At 34.9% G+C, this 21661-nt stretch overlaps 1 protein-coding gene and 1 pseudogene across 14 annotated transcripts in view; one reads left to right on the top strand and one right to left on the bottom strand.

The window, feature by feature from the left end:
• Positions 1-321: 321 nt before the first annotated feature.
• Positions 322-21661, bottom strand: part of WAC (WW domain containing adaptor with coiled-coil) — an 88043-nt gene continuing 66703 nt past the window's right edge. For 11 of the 14 annotated variants that reach the window (XM_045874231.3, XM_045874229.2, XM_064591879.1 and 8 more), the window contains 7 exons: positions 14487-14732; positions 12982-13104; positions 11884-12032; positions 8440-8558; positions 6773-6959; positions 5413-5540; positions 322-3504 (listed from right to left, as the gene is read on the bottom strand). In XM_045874231.3, coding sequence (XP_045730187.1) covers positions 3435-3504; positions 5413-5540; positions 6773-6959; positions 8440-8558; positions 11884-12032; positions 12982-13104; positions 14487-14732 — 1022 coding nt within the window. In that variant the 3' untranslated portion in view covers positions 322-3434. Of the gene's footprint in view, positions 3505-5412; positions 5541-6772; positions 6960-7582; positions 7829-8439; positions 8559-11883; positions 12033-12981; positions 13105-14486; positions 14733-21661 lie in introns of those variants that run through there. The other 3 variants (XM_064591876.1, XR_010411661.1, XR_010411660.1) reach the window with 3 other exon arrangements.
• LOC123845181 (U2 spliceosomal RNA) lies at positions 12780-12901 on the top strand (annotated as a pseudogene).

Raw genomic sequence — 21661 nt, 5'->3', positions numbered from 1 at the left:
AGTTTAGTACTTAAGACAATTTGGATGAAATTGACCTAAGAGTGAGGATTCTTATAGCCAAGGGCCTGGATGAGATCACCTAGGCAAACCACTTGAGGGTACTCCCAAAATTCAGAGATCAGGAAAACGGTACAGCAAATTAGAAGAGAATCTACAGATCTTAAGATCTTTAAGCCAAATTTTTCATTAAAATAGTGCAAAGGATTATGTTGAAACTTCTGAAACACTAAAATTTTAGCAGTAATCTGGCATTTTCTTACTCAAATGCAAATTTTGCATTCTAAGACTTTCAAAAGACTGTTCTGAAATAACTGCACAATATAGTCAAAACATATTTATTACTTTAAGTGTCATTTTGTACACTCCAGTACAAATACAAGAATATAGCCATATTTACAGGTATCGAAAAGAAATCCGTATATTCAAACCCCACATCTAAATACAGTAGCTTTAAGTCCTGAACTACAGTAGTTCCAGTTTGCAGAGTAAATTACTTCGACACGCCCCCCCCCCTTTGAAATAATCCCTTACAGCTAGTTGGGTTTCAACAATAGATTGTTTGAAATGGGGTTAACAATTCATCTTTGCAAAGTTTTAAGCACCTCCTTTCCAAGGTTTTATGAGTGTGAAACATATAAAACTTAGAAGATAAAACCATTCACATCTGGACTATTAAAAGCAGCATCATGTCTTTAAGAAGAGTTGAAGCATGGAGTTTTTCAGTGTGCTTAAAATCTGGAGTTATAGTCCAAGTTTTAAAATTAAAAGTTAGTCAAACTAGTTAAACAGAAAATAAAGGGAAAAAAGGTAGGAAAGCTGGTTCCTAAGAGGAAAGACTTTCTAATAGACCCACCTTCACAAAATACATTTTATTACAGTATCAGTTTTTAAGGTTTGAATATAAGACTACTAATGTCCTTTTAAAAATAAAAACCCTGAGGTTTCCTAAGGGCTCTTTGTATTTCTATTTCCAAATTATCTGAATCAAGGTGCAAATCAAAACGAGATACATGTTCGAAGCCATGGCAACAGGCCAACTATATAAAGAGTATTCTTGGATATTATGCCTATTTTAATAAATATTCCCTGGTTATCTCAAGGTTAGTAGCTGGACACAATGTATTAAAGTGCAATACTTAAAATAATTTACTACAGAATAATAAGTGAATCAAATATTGTAAAAATATTTCCACAAAAATTTTAATTTTGTTTAAAAATTCACCAAGAAATATCATATTAGGCATCTTCTCCTATATATATGTGAGCAATTCATTTAGGGATGTAAACAATTTTTAAAGCAAAGGAATAAGGTGACATAGATCAATAAACTATTAGCAAATAAAATTCAAATTTACCTTAAATCACAAGTCAAGTTGCCATCTGATCAGGAAACATTTGCCTACTACATCACAAATTGCTCACTTCTTTCCAGGAAAGATACAGGACTCCATCAGTGAGAGTTCTAGCTTAACATTGATCTTTGGAGTTTCATTTACATGCACTAATCAAGCCCAGCAAATGTTAACAATCTTACAGGTATGAACATTTCATGATATGATTTGACATTCGTCTTTTCTTACATTTTAAAAGTATGCTCAAGTTACAATAAAAAAAAAAAAAAAAAACCAGTTTCCAGTATAAGATTTTAATTCCTCTTAATTACACTGGAACATTTTTTTGTATTTTAGAAAGTATCATTCATACTATCACTTACATTTTACTTTTTAAAGTTTATTGAAAGGTCTGAGCATTATCATCTATACTTTAAATATGCTTCAAGCACAAGAGCAATTTTGGAATTTTCATATCCAAAAATGCAGTAACATTAACGTCTAACATCACAAAATAAGCCCTTGGTGCTGGCAGTTCTGAAAGCACATAAACACATCTGCTTCAACAGGGAAAAAAAAAGTCTAGATTGGGTAAGATTTTGAAATTAAAATTAAATTTTCTGCATAAAGAAACCCTTGTGATTTAATACTGGCAGTGTCATGCTAAGGCCATGTGACCAATATTTTAGAAAAGAAAAAAAAAGCCAAGGTAATTTTATAGTAGCAATAGTTTCTTTTTTTATTTTAATATACTTTAGGAAACAATATACAAAGCTGAGCTTTCCCACCATTTCCAGATAACAGAAGGAAGCTCCAATTACACAAATTTAGCGTTTTGTGATGGCTAAGAACAGCAGTCAGCACCAGACTTGAACAGTTAGCTACAACACAAACATCCTTCAAAATGAAATGTCATAATAGCAAGACAGGTTAAACCAGGGTTTATAACAAATGACAACCACTTGGGAAGTGACTTAATCATTCTTGTTGAATTTCATATTTCATTAAATATCTTATACACAATTTCCTGTTAATATGCTTTAAACAAAACCTCCCTTAAGGAATTATTTCAATTAAGTATAAATATTCAACAAGAATAGTTCTGATAAAGAAGTCCCAGGTAGTTCAAATTCTAATATGCATTGACCGAAGGAAAAGAAAAATTAACAATTTTTTGTTTGTTTTAACATGTTTATTACAACAGATACAATTCACATCTGACTAGCTTTGTTTCCTCTTTCCCCTCCCACAACCATGTTCATTGGGCCATTTCCTTATATTTGAGCAATCAATGTACTTTCAGCACACATGCCCAGCAGTACTTTAAGTCCATTCTTACAGGGTGCAAATGGATTTCAATAATTTATACAAACAAGTGGGTTATGCTCAATCACTGCAATTTTAAGCTACTGTACACAGGAATGAAAAGGTTATAGAAAAGTGCCATAGCAACAGTGCCTTAAGAAAGGAGAAAAAGAGGAGCCTTAAAAAAATGGATAAAATCAGATCAAGGATTTCAGAGGGAAATGGAACACACGGGAAATGAAAAACATTTCTCTGCAAAACAAATGGAGAAGCACTGCTCTTGATCAGGTGCAAGTGTGGAAACAGTTTCATGATATTTTGTACACTGCCCATATGGTTCAAAATCGCATCCTTAGACACAGATCGCCTGGCGCTTGCACTGAATTTTTGAAAATGCAAGATTTCTGAATGATAAATTAACCCCCCCAATTTTTTTTTTTTTAAAAAAAGCTAATTTTGCAGACAGGTGTACATGTAAAAGGCTAGGTATTTAGCCACCTCAGCATTGATTAGTTTTGGATGTCTAAGCTCTGTTACACATGGCTTCCCATGGCTTCACTCTACAAAACATATTTACAACGTGAAGAATACATCTACAAGAAATCTACATTTCAAGGGTTTTACAAATCAATCTTGTATCTTTCCCCTGAATTGACTCTCACAGACCCCGTCCCCTTGTCATTTCCTTTGCCCAGCTTAACGGTCCAAAGTCTACTTAAATGCAGCTCAAAAATGTTAAGATTGGGCAATAAGATTTACAGTTTCTGTACGCAAAACCATGTGCAATTATTCACATCTTCACACCATGAAGGAATTCTGATTTTTTAGCTTTTCGAGTTCCTTAATTTGTTGTCTCAAAAATAGTATCCTGAAAAATAAAAGAAGGCATTAGAACTTGTGTGGTTCATATAAATGTTACAGAAAAACCAAACAGAACTTTAACTACAGAAATATCTTAAGATAAAATGAGTAAACTACAATTAAAACTAAGTAATTAAAAATGGATTAATCTAGGGGCACCTGGGTGGCTCAGTCAGTTAGGTGTCCTGACTCTTGGTTTCGGCTCAGGTCCTGATCTCAGGGTCGTGAGATCAAGCCCCAGAGGGGGCTCTTGTGCTCAGCAGGGAGTCTGCTTGAAATTCTCCCCCTCTCTTGCCCCCCCAAATAAATAATTAAATCTTTAAAAATGAATAAATATGGATTAGCCTAGAGTTAAAATGACCAGTGAATGTATGACGTATTAAAGATTAGGACAACAAAAGTTAGAATGTTTCCTAGTTTTCTAACAATTTCTCAATAATTTGACTATAAAGATTGATTTAAAATGTGGTTTGTTTGCTGTATCAAAGACAGACACACACACACAGCAGCAGATATTAAATACAAGACAAACTTATACTGCATATGTTTTCTAGGCCACAACAGAGTAAGCCTAGAATTAACTAGGTGCAAGAGGCTTAATCATATTAAAGAACAATTCTCAATATAAACACAGGCTCAGAAAAACAGAGCTGAGTCCAAGTCCAACTGACATGCATATTTAAAACAAACTAGATTTCCATGAACTTCATAAAACTGTTCCCCTTCTGACCTCTCTCTTCCGTAAAGTATATTTACTGCCTGTACCAGTGAATTAGGCATAATCATAAAGTGGCTTGGTATTTACCAGTGTACACCATGTCAACAGCTGAGGCTGCAAATAATTTCCTAAAAGTCAAATCATCTCTTATTAAGCCAAAATGCGGTCAAATTTTATGTATGTCTGAAGTACTTTCAGAGCAATCCTAGAGTAAACAAATCCCAGTTGATATTCACAATGTAACTCCAGACAGTTGAGTAATTGAAAGATTAGGTAAAAACTTACTTTTCCGAGTTTACTATAAATTCCAACTTGGTATCTATTAAATATTTGTGGTTTCATGTTAAGACTAACTCTACTTGTGACCCAGTGACTTAAATAGACAGGATGTGAGAGGCCATTAAAAGTTTGTCCTTGATTTTGTAAGATGCATTTAAAAAGTATCTATACTATTTACTGGGATGTAGATAGCCTTACTTGAGCAGGATACTAGAGACTAAGAAATGTGAGAGAGTAAGAGTTTAGGTGAAAACAATTCAGAAAATAGATACACTTGATAGACAACTAAATTTCCAAGGGATCTATAGGTGATCCAAAGACAATGTAAATAGTGATTTGAAATTTCAACTGAAACAAGTACACTCAGCAATAGAGGACTATCCTTAATTGAAGAGGAGACCAATTAGTTGCTGTCGTCAATTTTTTTAAAGGTTACAGTATACTTAACATACAGTGTTCTAACATTTCACTTTTTAAATATTACTGTACCTTACAGAGTTTTAAGAATAAAGTCTAATGAAGCATTTACCATGCGTTAGAGAACTAAAATCTAGATGCCATTACCATTTACCAGGAATATTAGTTAAATTATAAAAATGCAGTCACAGTGTGGAGTGCCTGGGTGGCTTAGTCGGTTGAGCATCCGACTCGTGGTTTCGGCTCAGGTCATGATCCTCATGGGTCTTGAGACAGAGCCCCGTGTCAGGCTCCACACTCAGTGGGGAGTCTGCTTGAAGATTCTCTCCCCCTGCCCCCCACCTCTAAAATAAATACATCTTTTTTGTAATGCAGTTAGTGTTATGGAATATGACATATCAAAGAGAACTTGAAATTCAGAAATGAAATTTGATTTATATTCTTCAGTCTGATTTAAGATCTATAATGCTAAGACAAAAATTCTGTCCATGAAAAACTTACCTTTGCTCTCGCAAAGTTGCTTGAATTTCACATACTCGGACTAAAGATCTTAAATTTTTTAATTCAGTACAAATTTCTGACATGTGAACACTTCCCATATTATGGGCTTCTTCTCGCAATCTCGATGCCTAGAGTTAGATAAATAAAGATCACATAAGTCACAATCACATACAAAAAAACAAACATTAAATTTCTGAGTACAACTTTATACCAAGATTACAGAGTAATTCTTCTCCTTTAAATCCACAAAAATGATAGTGAATCTAAGGGGGAAAATGATTTAAAAAAAAGCAAAAACAAAAAAAAACGGTCTCTAATGGTGGAAGGTACTTTTCAAAATTTCCCCCTTCAACTTCTGGAGAAAATAGTATTTCCAATTTCAGTACTGCATAGCACTAGGATAGAAGAACTCATGATTTGTGGTTAATAAAAGGTGCTGAGTCAGCCAGAGTAAAGTTCAGGAGTAACACTGATAAAAGGGCCTTCACTGTATTCTTGGGTCATAAGATACACAACATTATCTCTGTGAACTTGAGAGAAAATTTCAGACAGTAAACCACTAAAAGACAGAAGCAGCCAATGGCAGTAATTAGAATGTCCAAAGGTCCCTCATTCCAGAGCAAAACTGTTTCTTAACTTCTAGTTGCTAGTCTAGTGGAGAGATATAAGAGTAGTCATATGAAGAAGTTCTATAACTATGAGAGCGGCTGGCTGAGTGGAAAAAGCACACTGGCTTTGAGCCCCATCACTGTTTTAACTGGGTGACCTTGATATGTAATTTATTTGGTCCTAAGGGCCTCATCGGTAAAATGGGAGAACTCATTATCTGTCCTGGTTAACAGTTTTGAGAAGTGGAAAAAATTAAGCACTCAGCACCGTGCTAAATGCTGAGTATTTGATAATGGTAGCTATAACAATAATTATATTAAAATATTTTATGTGAAACCATAAAATATTATCTCAAATACCTTAAAGTATTTACCAAATATTTTTTTTTTAAAGATTTTATTTATCTTATTTATTTATTTGAGACAGAGAGAATGAGAGAGAGAGAACACATGAGAGGGGGGAGGGTCAGAGGGAGAAGCAGGCTCCCTGCCGAGCAGGGAGCCCGATGCAGGACTCGATCCAGGGACTCCAGGATCATGACCTGAGCCGAAGGCAGTTGCTTAACCAACTGAGCCACCCAGGCGCCCCTTTACCAAATATTTTATAGAGTGACTATAAGCAATCTAATTAGAAATTAGTTATTTCAAATGTAGCTTAAATTCAGTGACCTAGATTAGATTTTCTAGCAGTAGAAGTTGTATTTTGTCACTCATCCACAGGTGAAACATCTGCTGTGAATCATGTAACATACCTGCTTCTCTGCATGATCTGCAGGCCATCCTTGAACATGTTTTATGAGATTTTCATTAAAGTGTGCTGCTAGCGTAGGTGTTAATGAACATGTAGGTCGGGCAGATGAATTCTGTGGTACAACGGTTGCATTTGATGCATTACTACTAGAAGTATGATTTGGACCAGGCGATGGACTTCTCTGGCTGCTGGAAGAGAAAACAGAATTGAATGTGCACTATGTTTTAAAAAGTAGGTATCCTAGAAATTGTCAATACCTTCTATTAAATTAAAGATATCCAAATTCCTAAGAAAAATTTGTTATATTAACATCAAATAAACAGAATTTAAAATCCAAAGTGTATTTATATCATGTATTCCTCTAACACACTTTTGGGGGGAAAAGAGCCCTTTTAGTAACACTAATGTCAGTTAAATTTAAACTAACAGTGCTCTCCAAATTCCATAGCAGGACCTGTTGATTTTGTATACCAGAAACACTAGTAAGAATGTAACTAAGAAATGGTCACATTTTAACAGTTGTAGATATAAGGCACAACTGAACAATCTATCTTAAATACATGTAGATGAGGGGGAAAATCTATTGCCTTTGTTTAACATCAGAATGAAGTATTCAATCAGAGGGTAGATAATGTGAAGCAAAATACAGGCATTTTATTGGACAGCAATGAATGAGTTTAGTGGCAAAATAAGACCAAAAACGTAACACTCTGAGATTGGTTGTCTTCTTCTAAAACTGAATGGTTTGGGCTAGGGTTTGGGGATATGGTGGTGAGAACCAAAAATTTAATCACCCAAGTTGATTTCCTACCTGCTTCACCAGACTTGGCTCTGAATGAATTTCAGTTATTTCCAAAAACTAAATCTCCCAAAGGATGAAGAGTTTTCAACACTGAGGATATTTAAAATAATACTGCAGCCTCTAAAGACAATTTAAAAGAAGAATTTCCCAAAAATGTTCTTAGCAATGGCAACATTGCTGGAGTAAGTAGACAGCTTCCCAAGGTGATTATTTTGAAGGGAACAACTCTCATTTGGATGTATAAGTTCTGAAATGCTTGTTTAGAAAACAACAATAAAAACAACAGTTGAATTATTTTGCCACCTCATAGCAAGAAATAAAAATAGGAAAATCAATCAAATGAAAATCATTTTAAAGTTGTATTTGTTAATTAACAAAGAAACGTGACAACACAATACAGCCCTATCTGACAAGCAATCCACACAGGGGTCAGGGCTGAAGCTATTAGGAAAACCTGACACATACCAGTTGGGAAATATCGGCCTATGTTTTAAATTTAACATTTTTGGCTTCATCAATACACTCAAATCTAAAGCTGCTATGAGGAGGTTAAAAATGAGGTCATTTCCAACAAGTATTACAGAATCAGGTGCCCTCTTTGTACAAGTATCACATATCCTATCATATTCTACTAAGTAAAATTCTAAAGAATCACTTTCTTCAAAAATAACCTGGCTTCCCTACTAGAGACAACAAACTACTTATAGTTAAGATTTGCCTTTGTAAGTCTTTTAATACATAAAACTTAGGCTATCCATGGATTCTTCCAAGATCACGTTCTATTTTACATATATTTTTATAATATTCAAACAATGCAGCATGCAATATTAAGGAAAAAAATAATGTTTCAACACATATCAACTTACTTTGAGCGCTGAAGACTTCGAGGAGAGACAGGTTCATGACCTTGCTGCTTGTCAGCAGTTACAGGCTGTTGTGTGGCCGATTGTGAAACCGGTCCTTGCTTAACTACTGGAGTACTAACCTGAAATGTCAAAATCTGGTGAGATAGGCTTCTATCACACAGATAAATACCATGGAAACTAGATAAAAGCACAAGTACTACCAATGAAAAGTCCCTATTATTTCTATTCTTTAATTTATTTTTGCTTTTAATACTTTTTTTTAATTAACATATATTATTTGTTTCAGGGTACAGGTCTGTGATTCATCAGTCTTAGACAATTCACAGCGCTCACCATAGCACTTTTTTTTTATTCTTTAGTAATTTTTTTTTTTTTTTTAAAGATTTTATTTATTTGACAGAGAGACACAGCGAGAGAGGGAACACAAGCAGAGGGAGTGGGAGAGGGAGAAGCAGGCTTCCCCCTGAGCAGGGAGCCCGATGAGGGGCTCGATCCCAGGACCCTGGGATCATGACCTGAGCCGAAGGCAGACGCTTAACGACTGAGCCACCCAGGCGCCCCTATTCTTTAGTAATTTTTAAGATAACATGAGCTGTCCTAATTGTTTCATAATAAAATTAATATTAGTGATACAGACATACTTAATTATGTAAATCATGGTCATTTAAGTTCCCAAATCCACACACACCTCCAAATCTAGCTGGATAATCTTAAACTCTGAAAAATCTAGAGATTTAAAACATTAGAATCAAATGAAGTTCACGTAGTTAGAAGAGAGTCTAGTTTTGAGACTAAGATCTAATTTCCTCATAAAATGGCCCAAGGCCATAAAGATTATTTTCTTAGCAGCAGAACAGCACAAGAAACTACTACTAATGTTGAGCCCAGTTTTCTTTCCAATACACTAAAATAGCTCTTCTGATTTATTGTTACTTTTATATCAATAAAGACTAATGTTACCACCTCCTAAAAATACAGCTGCTCAAATTTCAACCACATATGCAGAGAATGTATAGACTGGTTATTAGAGAATGAGCTATGGCCCATATAAAATTCAACTGGAGTGGTCTTCAAAGAGATGGTACCCTACAGAGGTGGAACAAGAGGTCCATGATTATCCAGTGGGGATATGTATACTATACATATTTAGATGCCACAGAGAGAGAAAACAAGTAGTTTTAAATATAAGCCCCAAATTAAGGCAGAGAGCCATAAGTCATATCATCCTCCAATAGCAGTTAAAAAAAAAATTTATTTTTTAAAGATTTGAGAGAGAGAGAACACGGGGGGGGGGGGAACAGAGAGAAGCAGACTCCCTGCTGAGCTCAATCCCAAGACCCTGAGGTCATGACCTGAGCTGAAGGCAGATGCTTGATCGACTGAGCCACCCAGGCGCCCTTTCGTTTTTTTGTTTTTCATTTTTTTAAATTAATATTCTCCCAAAAAAATCTGGATAGATATTTTTCTTTTTTTACTTCTGAACATAAAAGAACATGTTCTTTTTTTTTTTAATTTTTTTTTTTTTTTAAGATTTTATTTATTTGAGAGAGAGAGAATGAGAGACAGAGAGCATGAGAGAAAGGAGGGTCAGAGGGAGAAGGAGACTCCTTGCTGAGCAGGGAGCCCGATGTGGGACTCGATCCCGGGACTCCAGGATCATGACCTGAGCCGAAGGCAGTCGCTTAACCAACTGAGCCACCCAGGTGCCCAAGAACATGTTCTTTTATAAAGAACATTTTTATAAGGTCTACATCATATTACTGAATGCCCACTTTAAAAAAAAAAAAACTTGGAAAAATTTTCATGTTAAAAATTGTTAGCCATATGCTTAAGGGATTTGAAATGCTAATTTTATAAATGACTGTAAAACTAACATTGCCACTTCACTTTTAATCATCATTTATTGTACTCTTAAGATACCACCCTGAGGATGAGTCTTAAGCTCTAGTAATAGGTTTCTATTGCTGAAACTCACAATTTTATTCTTCTTCCATCAAAATGCAAACAATAAGAAACTGTGTAATAAACTAATACGTTTAACACAGAATTAAAAACAAAAAAACCAAAAAACCCAATCCAGACTGACCCTAAAACATGCTTAGGTAAATGACTTAAATAGGGAAGGGATGAGCCAAAAGGAAGACCTAAAAGCTGGCCTACCAATTTCAAGTTATGTTTCAATGCATTTTTATTTTAAGGCTTCTGTTTATGATTTTATTTCAATATAAAATTTTTGGCAGGACGCCTGGCTGGCTGAGTAGGTAGAGCATTCATTCGACTCTTGATCTCAGGGTTGTGAGTTCGAGCCCCACATTGAGTAGAGATTGCTTAAAAATAAAATCTTAAAAAAAAAAATTCTTTGGCATAAAAGATTGAAATAGCCCACTTTTTAATTAAAAAGAATTTCCTAAATTTACAATTAAGAAAAAAAAAAAACAATTGCAACTTGCATATACTAACTTCCAAATCTTTTTTAATGTTTTTGCTGGTAGTATACAAAGCAAAGAATAAGTGTAACTGGGATTTGCTTACGAATTTGTGGGCAAGACTCAAATGATGTAGTACAAAATCTGAGTGCAGCATTGTTAAGATCCTGTTTATAGTCCAATAAGAACAGACCAACAATTTTTAACTGTGCTCTGGGGAGCCATCCATGCAAGATTTTGCTTGGATAAACACAGGTAGCACAGCTTAGTAAAATGGGTTGTGTTCAGGAAGACGGAGGCCTCAAATCCTGAGTCCACCACAAAAACTAGATTTAACTGCAGGCTTCATTTTCTTATCTATCAAATGAAGCAAACAGCAGTTGGTTCTCATGATGTGAAGTTAAATACATATATAAAGCTCGTAGCACGGAAACGGACTCATTTCTAAAATAAAAGTATGGGAAGAAGAAAAGCCACTGGAAAACCTGTTCTCTCATATCTTTTAGAGCTAAAAAAATTCTACAAATACTAAGACAATTAGTATACCCCTCTTTATCCCACTCTCCATGTCACAAATCCCAAAGCCAGTAAGAGAAAACAATCAGCGTGTAAAAGTAGCACAGATGGTAGGACACCTGGGTGGCTCAGTCGGTTAAGCATCTGACTTTGGCTCAAGTCATGATCTCAGGGTCCTGGGATCAAGCCCCACATCTGGCTCCTGGCTCAGTGGGGAGTCTGCTTGTCCCTCTACCACCCCCCCACCCTGCTCATGCTTTCTCTCCCTCTCGCTCTCAAATAAATATAATCTTTAATAATAATAATAAAAAAAAAGTGGCAGATGCAATTCCCTCCTCAATTTACTAAGAATCTAACCTGCATCTATTCTCACCCATCATTCATTCCACCACTACTACATTCTCGAAAAGGGCTTTTTCTACAATACAGATTCTAAAACATTAAGCTTGTTTTTCCAAAAGTGAGTGCTTTCTTTTCCAAATTTCCCTCAAAGGCAACATACCTTTGGCTGTGATGAAACAGGAGGAGTACTAATCAAAGGTTTGATAGGGACTGTGTTAGTTTGAGGTGTGCTTATTCTTGGAGACACATACGATCTTGGGGATGACGCATCAGAAGTTAAAGACATTGGAGACTGATTAGATGGCTGGGCTGTGAAAAAGTGAAGCAATTAATTTCAAATAACCCAAAACTTCTGTAATATATGTGCAAAAGTCTTTCCATCTCTCCACATGCCGCCTGAACCCCAAAGAGAACACTTATCTGAGCAAGTCAGAATCTGGAATACTCACTGGGGCCACACAGACTAAATGAGCTGTGGATGAGAACCAAGCACACCCAATGTGTGCCTCCCCTAACCCCTTTCTTAGGCTGAAGCAAAAAGGTAAGCCTGAACCTATTCTCATATGAAGGCATCCTCACCACTCTCATTTCTTTTTTATTCTACATTTAGGCCTTTATCTCCTGTCTCATGAGGCTCACCAGAGAGTTGTTGAGTCTTTTTCACTATTATATTTCAATTTTAGAACAAGTGTTCCTGGCTAAGTTTATCAGTTTTCTGAACTGGGGCTGGGGGACAAGTCCAAGTGACCCTTTCATTTCTCCTTTGTTCCCATGTAGGTCTCTTTCCATTGGATGCTTTCACAGAAAAAGAGGAATAGCTAATTTAAGAAAGGACTTGGGCATTTCTGTATCCTCTGGTCAAAAACCACCAAACATCAAGCCTGAACCAAACTTCAACTCAAAATATATTCAATGTTTCACAAAGATTGAGGACATTATCAGTTTATGGAGTAAACTATTTCACTGACAAATTCTGAAGTAAATATATATTACAGATTTAATGGCAATACTGCAAGATAAATGTCAATGCTTGTCTCATCTCAAAAAAAATACTGTATCGCTTCTCGGCCTTTTGGCTAAGATCAAGTGTAGTATCTGTTCTTATCAGTTCAAAAAAAATACTGTAAATACTGGTGTTAAAAAAAAAATCAAACATCAAATCATTATAGCTAATCTCTTCAAAGACTAAAAAAAAATTTGCTATGAATCCCCCTCCAAATCAATATATAATTCTAGCGATACCTAAGAAAATCAATACCTTGTGTAGAGAGCTGAGCAGCTTGAGAAATCAAAGAAGTTATGTTGAAAGCAGATGGTCCAGCAGTAAGAAACTTATGAATTATAGACTGCAATGAGGCTTGTGTCACAGCTGCTGTAAGAACTAAAAACATATCTTAAATTAAAATAAAAACACAAGAGGCATATCACGGCATTAGTAACAACTTGAAAACTCAAAAAACCCCCAGGGGAAACTGCAGTGCTTCAAACTAGAACTCTCAAAACAGAAATCTAGAAGATAAGAGTAATAAAATGGCTGAGCAGGGAACCCAATGCGGGGCTCGATCGCAGCACTCTGGGATCATGACCTGAGCCAAAGGCAGATGCCCAATGACTGAGCCACCCAGGCATCCCCTGGAACTTCTGATTATACCTGAAACCTATTCACTGATACCTAAAGGGCTTAGTAGGTTACATGGAACTAACTGGATAAATGGTAGCTATTTCATGCAAATGCTTTATTAGACAAGCTGACCACTCAAACCCTGCAACAACCACCTTTTAAAAACAGACATTAAAAAGCTAGGTAATTTAAGAACATCATGTATTTTCAGAGCACAAGATCTTTTATTATTGACATTTCTTATGCTATCATCTCTTTATAAACTGTTTAAAAGCCCCACTTTCCCTAGGAAAACATGTACCTATCATGTAGGAGAATGGCATAGTTACCTTAAAAGAATAAAATCAAAATGCAGAAAAGTACAAAAAAAACCCCAGAATTATTGACCAACTAGCCTGAAATAGCTCCATTCTTAAGATAAAGGAAGAACTTAACCACTTAACACTACTGTTAAATATATTATGTAACAATGTACACAAGTCAAAATCGACTATTCTAAACAAAATTTTGCAATGCTCTTAGGACTATTTGAATGGCCTGTGAATTAAAACTATATGCACTTTTATTCAGACTTCTTTGAGGTGGTTCCCGTAAGTAATTTAGTAGCATACTGAAAAGCAAAGTTGGAATTAACAATGCAATTAACTAGGAAAAACAGAAAAATGTTAACCATTATCTCCCATCTCAAATTTTTTTTCAAGTATTCTAAGAAGGAACTACCTGAATTCCTACTTTGAGTAATTAGCCTATTTTTAATACTCCAAATAATGATTTACCCATATACAAGAGGTTTTTTGAAATATGCTAGAATTCAAGTGTTTTTATATCAGTTTTGGAAAATGCTGTTTTTTAACTTAAAAAAAAATTTACCATACATATTACGCAAACAGAACAGCTTATTTCCAGTAACTACCAGGTACAAAGCCAAGTCTTAAAAAAATACAGAAAAATCCCAAGTATTGCTAACTCAATTTACAATACCAAAGGCCTTAAACAATGGGGGATACAAATGTAAAAGAATGAAGCTCAAATGTGAATTTCAAAATGAAACAAAGATCATTCCTAAACTGGGGATTTTACTAATCACATAATTCTGCACAATACAAATGAGTTAAAAAAAACTGTTAACTACGAAAATTTACCTTCATTTATTTTGGATATGTCCACATTAGAATTATTAAGTTGCAGCGTGGCTTGCAAAGCAGGAAGCAGCTGTCTAAGAAGGTTTGGGTCCTGAAGTAATGGAGGTATTGGTGACTGTGGAACAGGAGAAACAGGGACTGCTGAAGCAGATGTTGGAGGTGCAGATGTGGGATTCAGTCCAGAGGCAGAAGATGTGGAAGGAGTTGTGCAAGAATGTGATACAGATTTGTCTCCTGGTGTTGACTCTAAGTAAAAAGGAGGTAACAAGGCTGAAAAAAATTACTCGAATAGAGGAAACTCGAACCAACATCAAAAAGTCAACTTTCATGTGCCAAACACCTAATTCAAGTGACCTCATTTAATTTTACCAAGGTAGCACAGAGGGGGCTCAGTAAATATTTGCCTGATTAGAATAATGAGGTAGGCATTTTTATATCCCAATTTCATAGATGAGAAAAGTTCTCTGAACAAGAATATGTAACTTGCTTGAAATCACAAAACCTGGTAAAGCAGTGATTCAACCATATTCATGTCTGGTTCTAAAAGTACCATGTTCTGTTTACTAGTAATATTGTTTCAAACACAGTTACGTATTAACTACATGTTCAAATAAGCTTCTATTAGGATAAAGGGACAATACAATTCTCTTGGGACTTAATTTAAGGTGAAAATGTTTATGACCACAGTAATAACCATCCCAAACATGACAATGGCCTGAAAAGAAATCAGGATTGGCACCATGGTGAGCACCTCCAGAATGGGCTAAGGGGAGTAGATAAATGAGACTATGAATTTTTATACTTAACTGAGTTTCCAGATTATATATTTAATTACAAAAGGAAAGTACATAATCTGAAGCACCTAGCTCTGTTTGTAGCATTTAAAAATTATGAGCACTAAAAAGGATCCTTTTAAAATAGCAACCTCACCCATAATACCCTATATTAAAAAAAAAAGTATAAAACTTGCATGGAAAATTATCATTATTTGAAAGCTGTCATCGCAAATTACGTATATAGTAGAGTCAATGCAATTGTGATGAAAACCCCAACAGCATTTTTGGCATCATTTGACAAGTTGATTCTATTAACTTATTTGAAAAAGGTTAAGGGCCAGTACAGCCATAAAATTCATGAAGAAAAAGAACACAGCTAGTGAAATGTATCTTGCCAGTATGAAAACTTGTATTTAAAACAAAACCAATTTAAGGTAGATTAAATGTCTGTATGTATGTTTAAAATCTTTACAACTAGTAGACAAAAACAGGAAGGTATCTTTGACATCTAGATGCAGAAAATTACAAAAAGCAAACCAATTACATTCAAAGCATTGATAACCAAAGTACTTTTAAGGAACTTCTATAAATCAGAAAAGACAACCCACACGATAGAAAAATGAACAAAAGACATGAAGTAAAGACATTTCACAGAAGTAAACTGAATGGTTTTAGAAAAAACTAATGATCAACCTCACTGATAATCAGAAAAATGTGAATTTAAATCAACAGGATATCCTTTTACACTCACCAGAATGACAAAAACTTTAAAAATCTGACAATATCAAAAATTGAGAAGGTGTAGCAGGAACTTAACATTTCTGGTGAGACTAAATTGATATAACCACATGGCAGAATAATCTGGCATTATCTAAGAAATCTGGAGATGCACACACTTGATGACCCAGTAATTCTCCTTATGTATAATACCCTTAGAGAAACTATGATGTATGTAAATTGGGAGAAACATTCAACAATTTTTATAATACTATGCTTGTTTTTATTTTAGCACAAAACTAAAAAACTTAAATGTCCACCAACAGAAAGATGAACACGAACTGTATTTTCGTACCATGGAATTTTACTAATACAGTAACTTTAATGGAAGAAAAAAGAAACAGAACCTCTGGGTAAAAACATTAAGACTCAACTATTCAAGATGTTCATACATATTCTTACAATATTGGCCTAAAGACTAAATATGATGAAGATTTGCTAAAGTATCTTTAATTTCTCATATACACCCATTTCTTGAAGATTTTCAAATTCATATATACATTATATAACCCAAATTAAGACTGCTATTATGATGTATAAAAGTTCCAGGCACACTGCATTTGAGTATTACAACACTGCTACCTAATAACTGTAAATCCTCAATTCCAATTCTAAGAACTAAACATTCATTAGTCTTCACGTCCCCACAGAAGCTGAGAATTACAAGCAAACTTACTAAAAAAGGACTCCTCTATCAGCCTTTTTATACCACCACTGTAATAGTCAAAACAACTAGGGGCAATAGGCCTCTGAAGTAAGGACCTCGCGGTTCTGGATTCATAGACAAGTATACAGAAACTTGAATGAAATAAAGATTTTCCCTGCGTAAACCTGTCAGTTACTGCATTTTATGGGGTAACTAGAGACGACAGTAGCAGTATTCTCCAGGATCATATTCCCTAAGGGTCAGCTTAGGGGATATATAGCTTAGGGGCCTTCTTGATTAATGTATAAAATGAAACAAGTTCTGTATTTTTACTTTCTGCATGAACAATCAAATTAGTACTTACATACCTCTGAAATGATCCCTACTCTTTTTGTTACTTTTATTGTTGCTTTCTTCTGTTTTTAACGATAGGAGATGGAGAAGGTGTTAACTGTTTTCAAATGTATTTTGATGCTGCTAAATCTACCCACAGATTTGAAAAATTAGCACAGCTTAAAAACTCTTCAGTGCTGCTTCAATCCAAGAAAAGGAAACACCCCAAAATAGGAAACTAATACTTACCACTATAAAGAAATAAAGTAACAAAAACTAAATATCCTTAACTCCTAGTTCTAATAAGTTTACCTTAAGTTTCTTCTGAAGTTTTGTGAGAGATCACTGAAGAGTAGTATGGAAACCAGTTGGTACTACTTACTATCTATGAGACCCCTGAACAGGTAACCTCTTTATCTAAAGGCCAGAATTTTTCTATTAAAAGGTTTGATTTTGAGTATTAGTTTTCAACAGAATATGTATCAGAATCATCTATAAACAAAACAAAACAGATACTGGCCTCCACTCCTAATGAGCTTGGGAGGTCCAAGCATATGTTGAACTTCTAAGAATTCTATGGGTGATTCTGACATCCCTTGCTGATTTTTGAAAAAATAGAGAGCTTCCAAGGTTGCTTTTAACATTAAAAACCAAAGGAAACAAAACCAAAACAAAATAAAGCAGCACAGCACAAACATACAGGAGTGAGTGGAATTAAGGATAAGATGCAAGACAGGAAAGTGCTAAATCTTTTTTCCAAGGCAGGTCCTCAGCATAGTATTTTCTTACTGAGGTATAACTGACAACATTATTAGTTTCAGGTGTTCAGCACTGTTATCTGTATATACTGTGAAATAATCACCAAACATAGTTACACAATTCTTTTTCTTGTGATGAGAACTTTCAAGATTTTAGTCTCTTAGCAACTTTCAAATATGCAACAGTATTATTAACCACATAGTTGCCACACTGCACATCACATCCCCATGCTTTATTTTATAACTGGAAGTTTGCACCTTCTAACTTCCTTCACTCATTTCCCCCCAGGCAACCACCAATCTGTGCTCTGTTATCTGTAAGCCTGGTTTTGTTTTTTAGATTCTTCATGTAAGTATTTCCACACTATTTTAAATAATGACTCCACTCACCTCATCTCCCTAAAAGACACATCCATACAAATGCCCTTCCAAAGCATATTACATGTTAAACATTTTACTTATTACTTACCTCAATCTACATGTATAACTGAGAACAACATATTGAGTTTAATAATATAAATATAAAATGCTAAAAGGCAGTCTTAGTTTTACCATTAAAATATTACAAAAGCAAGGTACTGGTTGGGTACCTCTCCTCTGTGTTCTGAGTGCCCTAACACAGATCTATTATATTGCCCAACATCTTCTATTATATAGTTTATTATCTTTCCCTTCTATTAGAACTTGAATTTCTTCAGGAGAGGGATTTTCTTGTATTTACCTCTGTAGCTCTGGTAACAAAATAGGACTTGGCACCAAGATGGCATCAACATGTACTTGCTGAATGGGTGCCTGATTCTGCAATAAAGGCCCAGGTTCATGTACATGTGCTCTCCCTCTTAACCTCTAGGTTTAGAACTTAGGATAATGGGGAGGAAAGCCTAAGGTTTCTATCCATAAATAACTGACAAAACAGACAATTAACAGCTTACTTTATGCTATTTTCATAAAGGTAACTATATATAGTCTTAGAGATAAATTTAACTTATGTAGGCTTATTTTAAATAATCTTATAAAATACTAAACCTCTCTTCCTTTTTTTTAAAAAACACAGAAAGGAAACAGTCATCAAATATACTTTTTTTCTATATAGATATTTAATTTTAATTAACAATTCTATTTACCTGAAACCTTTTGATCTGGAATCTGTTAGGAAGTAAGGCTAATATACCTAACAACGTGCTTATACAAATTTGTATCAAACTAAACATAAACAAAAACTTGGACCTTTGAAAATAGTTAAAGACAGAATTAAATGTACATAAGGGAATAAATGTAGTATTTTGTATTACAAAGCCATTTCTTTTTTTTTTTTTTTTAAGATTTTATTTATTTATTTGACAGAGAGAGACACAGCCAGAGAGGGAACACCAGCAGGGGGAGGGGGAGAAGGAGAAGCAGGCTCCCCGCAGAGCAGGGAGCCAGATGTGGGACTTGATCCCAGGACCCTGGGATCATGACCTGAGCCGAAGGCAGTCGCTTAACCGACTGAGCCACCCAGGCGCCCTACAAAGCCATTTCTATAGGCTCTTCCACTTTTAAAGAATATCACCCTCCAGTCTCAGTCTTTAAATGCAAACTTTCCCAAGCATTAAAAAACCTAGCTTCCTTTGAGCATTTTTCAGTTTCTTACCTAACCTATTTTAAACTTAACTAAGTCACTTTCCCATTTGACATTTCTAAGACTTACAGACTTCTAACCAACTCTTTAATATGAGCTTTAAAATAGGCTATCCTCTGATTTTTTTGTGTATACTCTTTGACAAAACTTCTTTCCCTTTATGCTTGTGAATATGAATTATTCATTTACATTTCCAATGCTTACCAGCAGGGGGCGTAACCTACCAGAGACTAAACGTCACATAGAAATCTGTTACTATACCCTGACTCTTTAAGACTTAAAGTAATATTCACCTCTTCTAATTCTAGGCACCCATTCAAAGTATCCAAGAGTATAAACCGAAGTAAAAATCCATTTCTGACCTACATTTTTTTGGTATGCCAAATAATTCCTTTTAGATCTACAATAAGATCTAAAAAGACACTGCACTTAAAAAGTAAAAAGTACTATATTGCATTTCTAATCAATTTCCTCTGATGCTTAGACAGTTGCTGTAATAATATTCAAAGGGACATGTGAACAAAGCTCAAACCACTGATGCAACAAGGGCAGCCTGTTTTGTTCTATTTTGTAGTAGTGGTATTATACTGAAGATGAGGACATGGAGAAGTTACAAAGGAAACAAAGTATTCAAATGTAGTAGGAAAAAAAACTGTAATAAGGTAGCTAGGTGACAGCACCTGGTATATAATCTGCGACTTTCATTTATTTTTGACAATTCATGAATATGTTAAATCATATATACACCCAGAACCTTTACTATGCATTTACAAAGGTACATTAAGTATGGTGCTGATGTAAAATATATTAAGATATATTTTTGCAACTTGCTTTTTGTTCAACCGAGGAAATCTTTATGATAACACATATAAAGGATAAACATATTTTGCAACTCTTAACAGATTTTATTAAAAAGTGATTCCTGCAATAACCAACTTACTCCCACCAATTGTGCTTCCCCATATTCAACTGGTAATGGTCACTAAGCTCAAGGGTGAAAAATCTTATTTTAATCTTAATTTCCAATATATACTGATAATCTTTCTCTTGAAAATTTTTACCCTGTTAAAATACACGTAACATAAAACCTACCATTTTAACCATTTCTAGGTTTACAACTCAGGGGCATTAAGTATTTACACATTACTGTGCAAACATCACCCCTATCTCTCTCCAAAATTTTTTCGTCTCTCCAAAGAAATTCTGTAACCAATTAAACAAGGGCGCTCCTTATCATTCCACTCCCTAGTAGCCACTATTCTACCTTCTGTCTCTATGAATCTGCCCATTCTAAGTACTGCATATTAAGTGGAATAACATTTGTCCTTTTGTGTCTGGCTTACTTCACTTATACTAAGGTCTTCAAGGTTCACTATGTTGCAGCAACATGTGTCAGAATCTCATTCCTTTTTAAGGCTGAGTAATAACACATTTTATTTATTTATTGTCCATCAGCTGATGGGACACTTGGACTGTTTCCAACTTTGGGCTATTGTAAATAAAACTGGTACAAACATCAGTGTATTAACACCTGTTTGATTCCCTTTCATTCTTTTGGTTATATACCTAGGCAAAAATTGGTCGATCCTATGGTAATTCTATGTTTCATTTTTTGAGGAACTGCTAAACGGTATTCCATAGGAGCTGCATCATTTTGCACTCTTACAAGCACTGTACAAGGGGTCTAACATCCTCAAAAACCCTTATTTTCATTGCTGTTTTTGTAATAGTCATCCTAAGGATGTGAAATGTTATTTTATTGTAGTTTTGATATGCTTTCCCCGATGTTAAACCCCTTTTCATGTGCTTACTGCCTGGCCTTGGAGAACATGTCTATTCAAGTCCTTTGCAGATTTTTGAACTAGGCTGTTTCATTTAATTGTTTAGTTACAGGATTTCATATATTTGGATATTAATCCCTTATTAGATACATGATTTACAATTTACTTCCTCCCATTCTGTGGGTTGTCTTTTCACTCTAGGGTGCCCTCTGATGCACAAAAGTTTTAATTTTGATGAAGTCCAGTTCACCTATTTTTCCCTTTGTTGCCTGTGGTTTTTGTGTCACTTCTAAGAAATCACAACCAAATCCAATGTCATAAAAATTTTCACCTGTTTTTGTCGAGAGTTTTATAGTTTTAGCTCCTAAGTTTAGGTCTTTGATTCATTCTAACTTTTGTAACTGTAAACCAAGGCTGGCAATCTTAAATTCCTCTTCTATAAACTGCTTATTCCTATCTGTTCCTCATTTTTCTACTGGATTG

This window comes from Mirounga angustirostris, unplaced genomic scaffold, assembly GCF_029215605.1.
Source record: "Mirounga angustirostris isolate CCGP_5_RB_7025 unplaced genomic scaffold, mMirAng1.0.hap1 SCAF_5, whole genome shotgun sequence".
NCBI lineage: Eukaryota > Metazoa > Chordata > Mammalia > Carnivora > Phocidae > Mirounga > Mirounga angustirostris.
The sequence above is the reverse complement of the archived record's forward strand: the minus strand, read 5'-3'. Positions and strand labels throughout refer to the sequence as shown.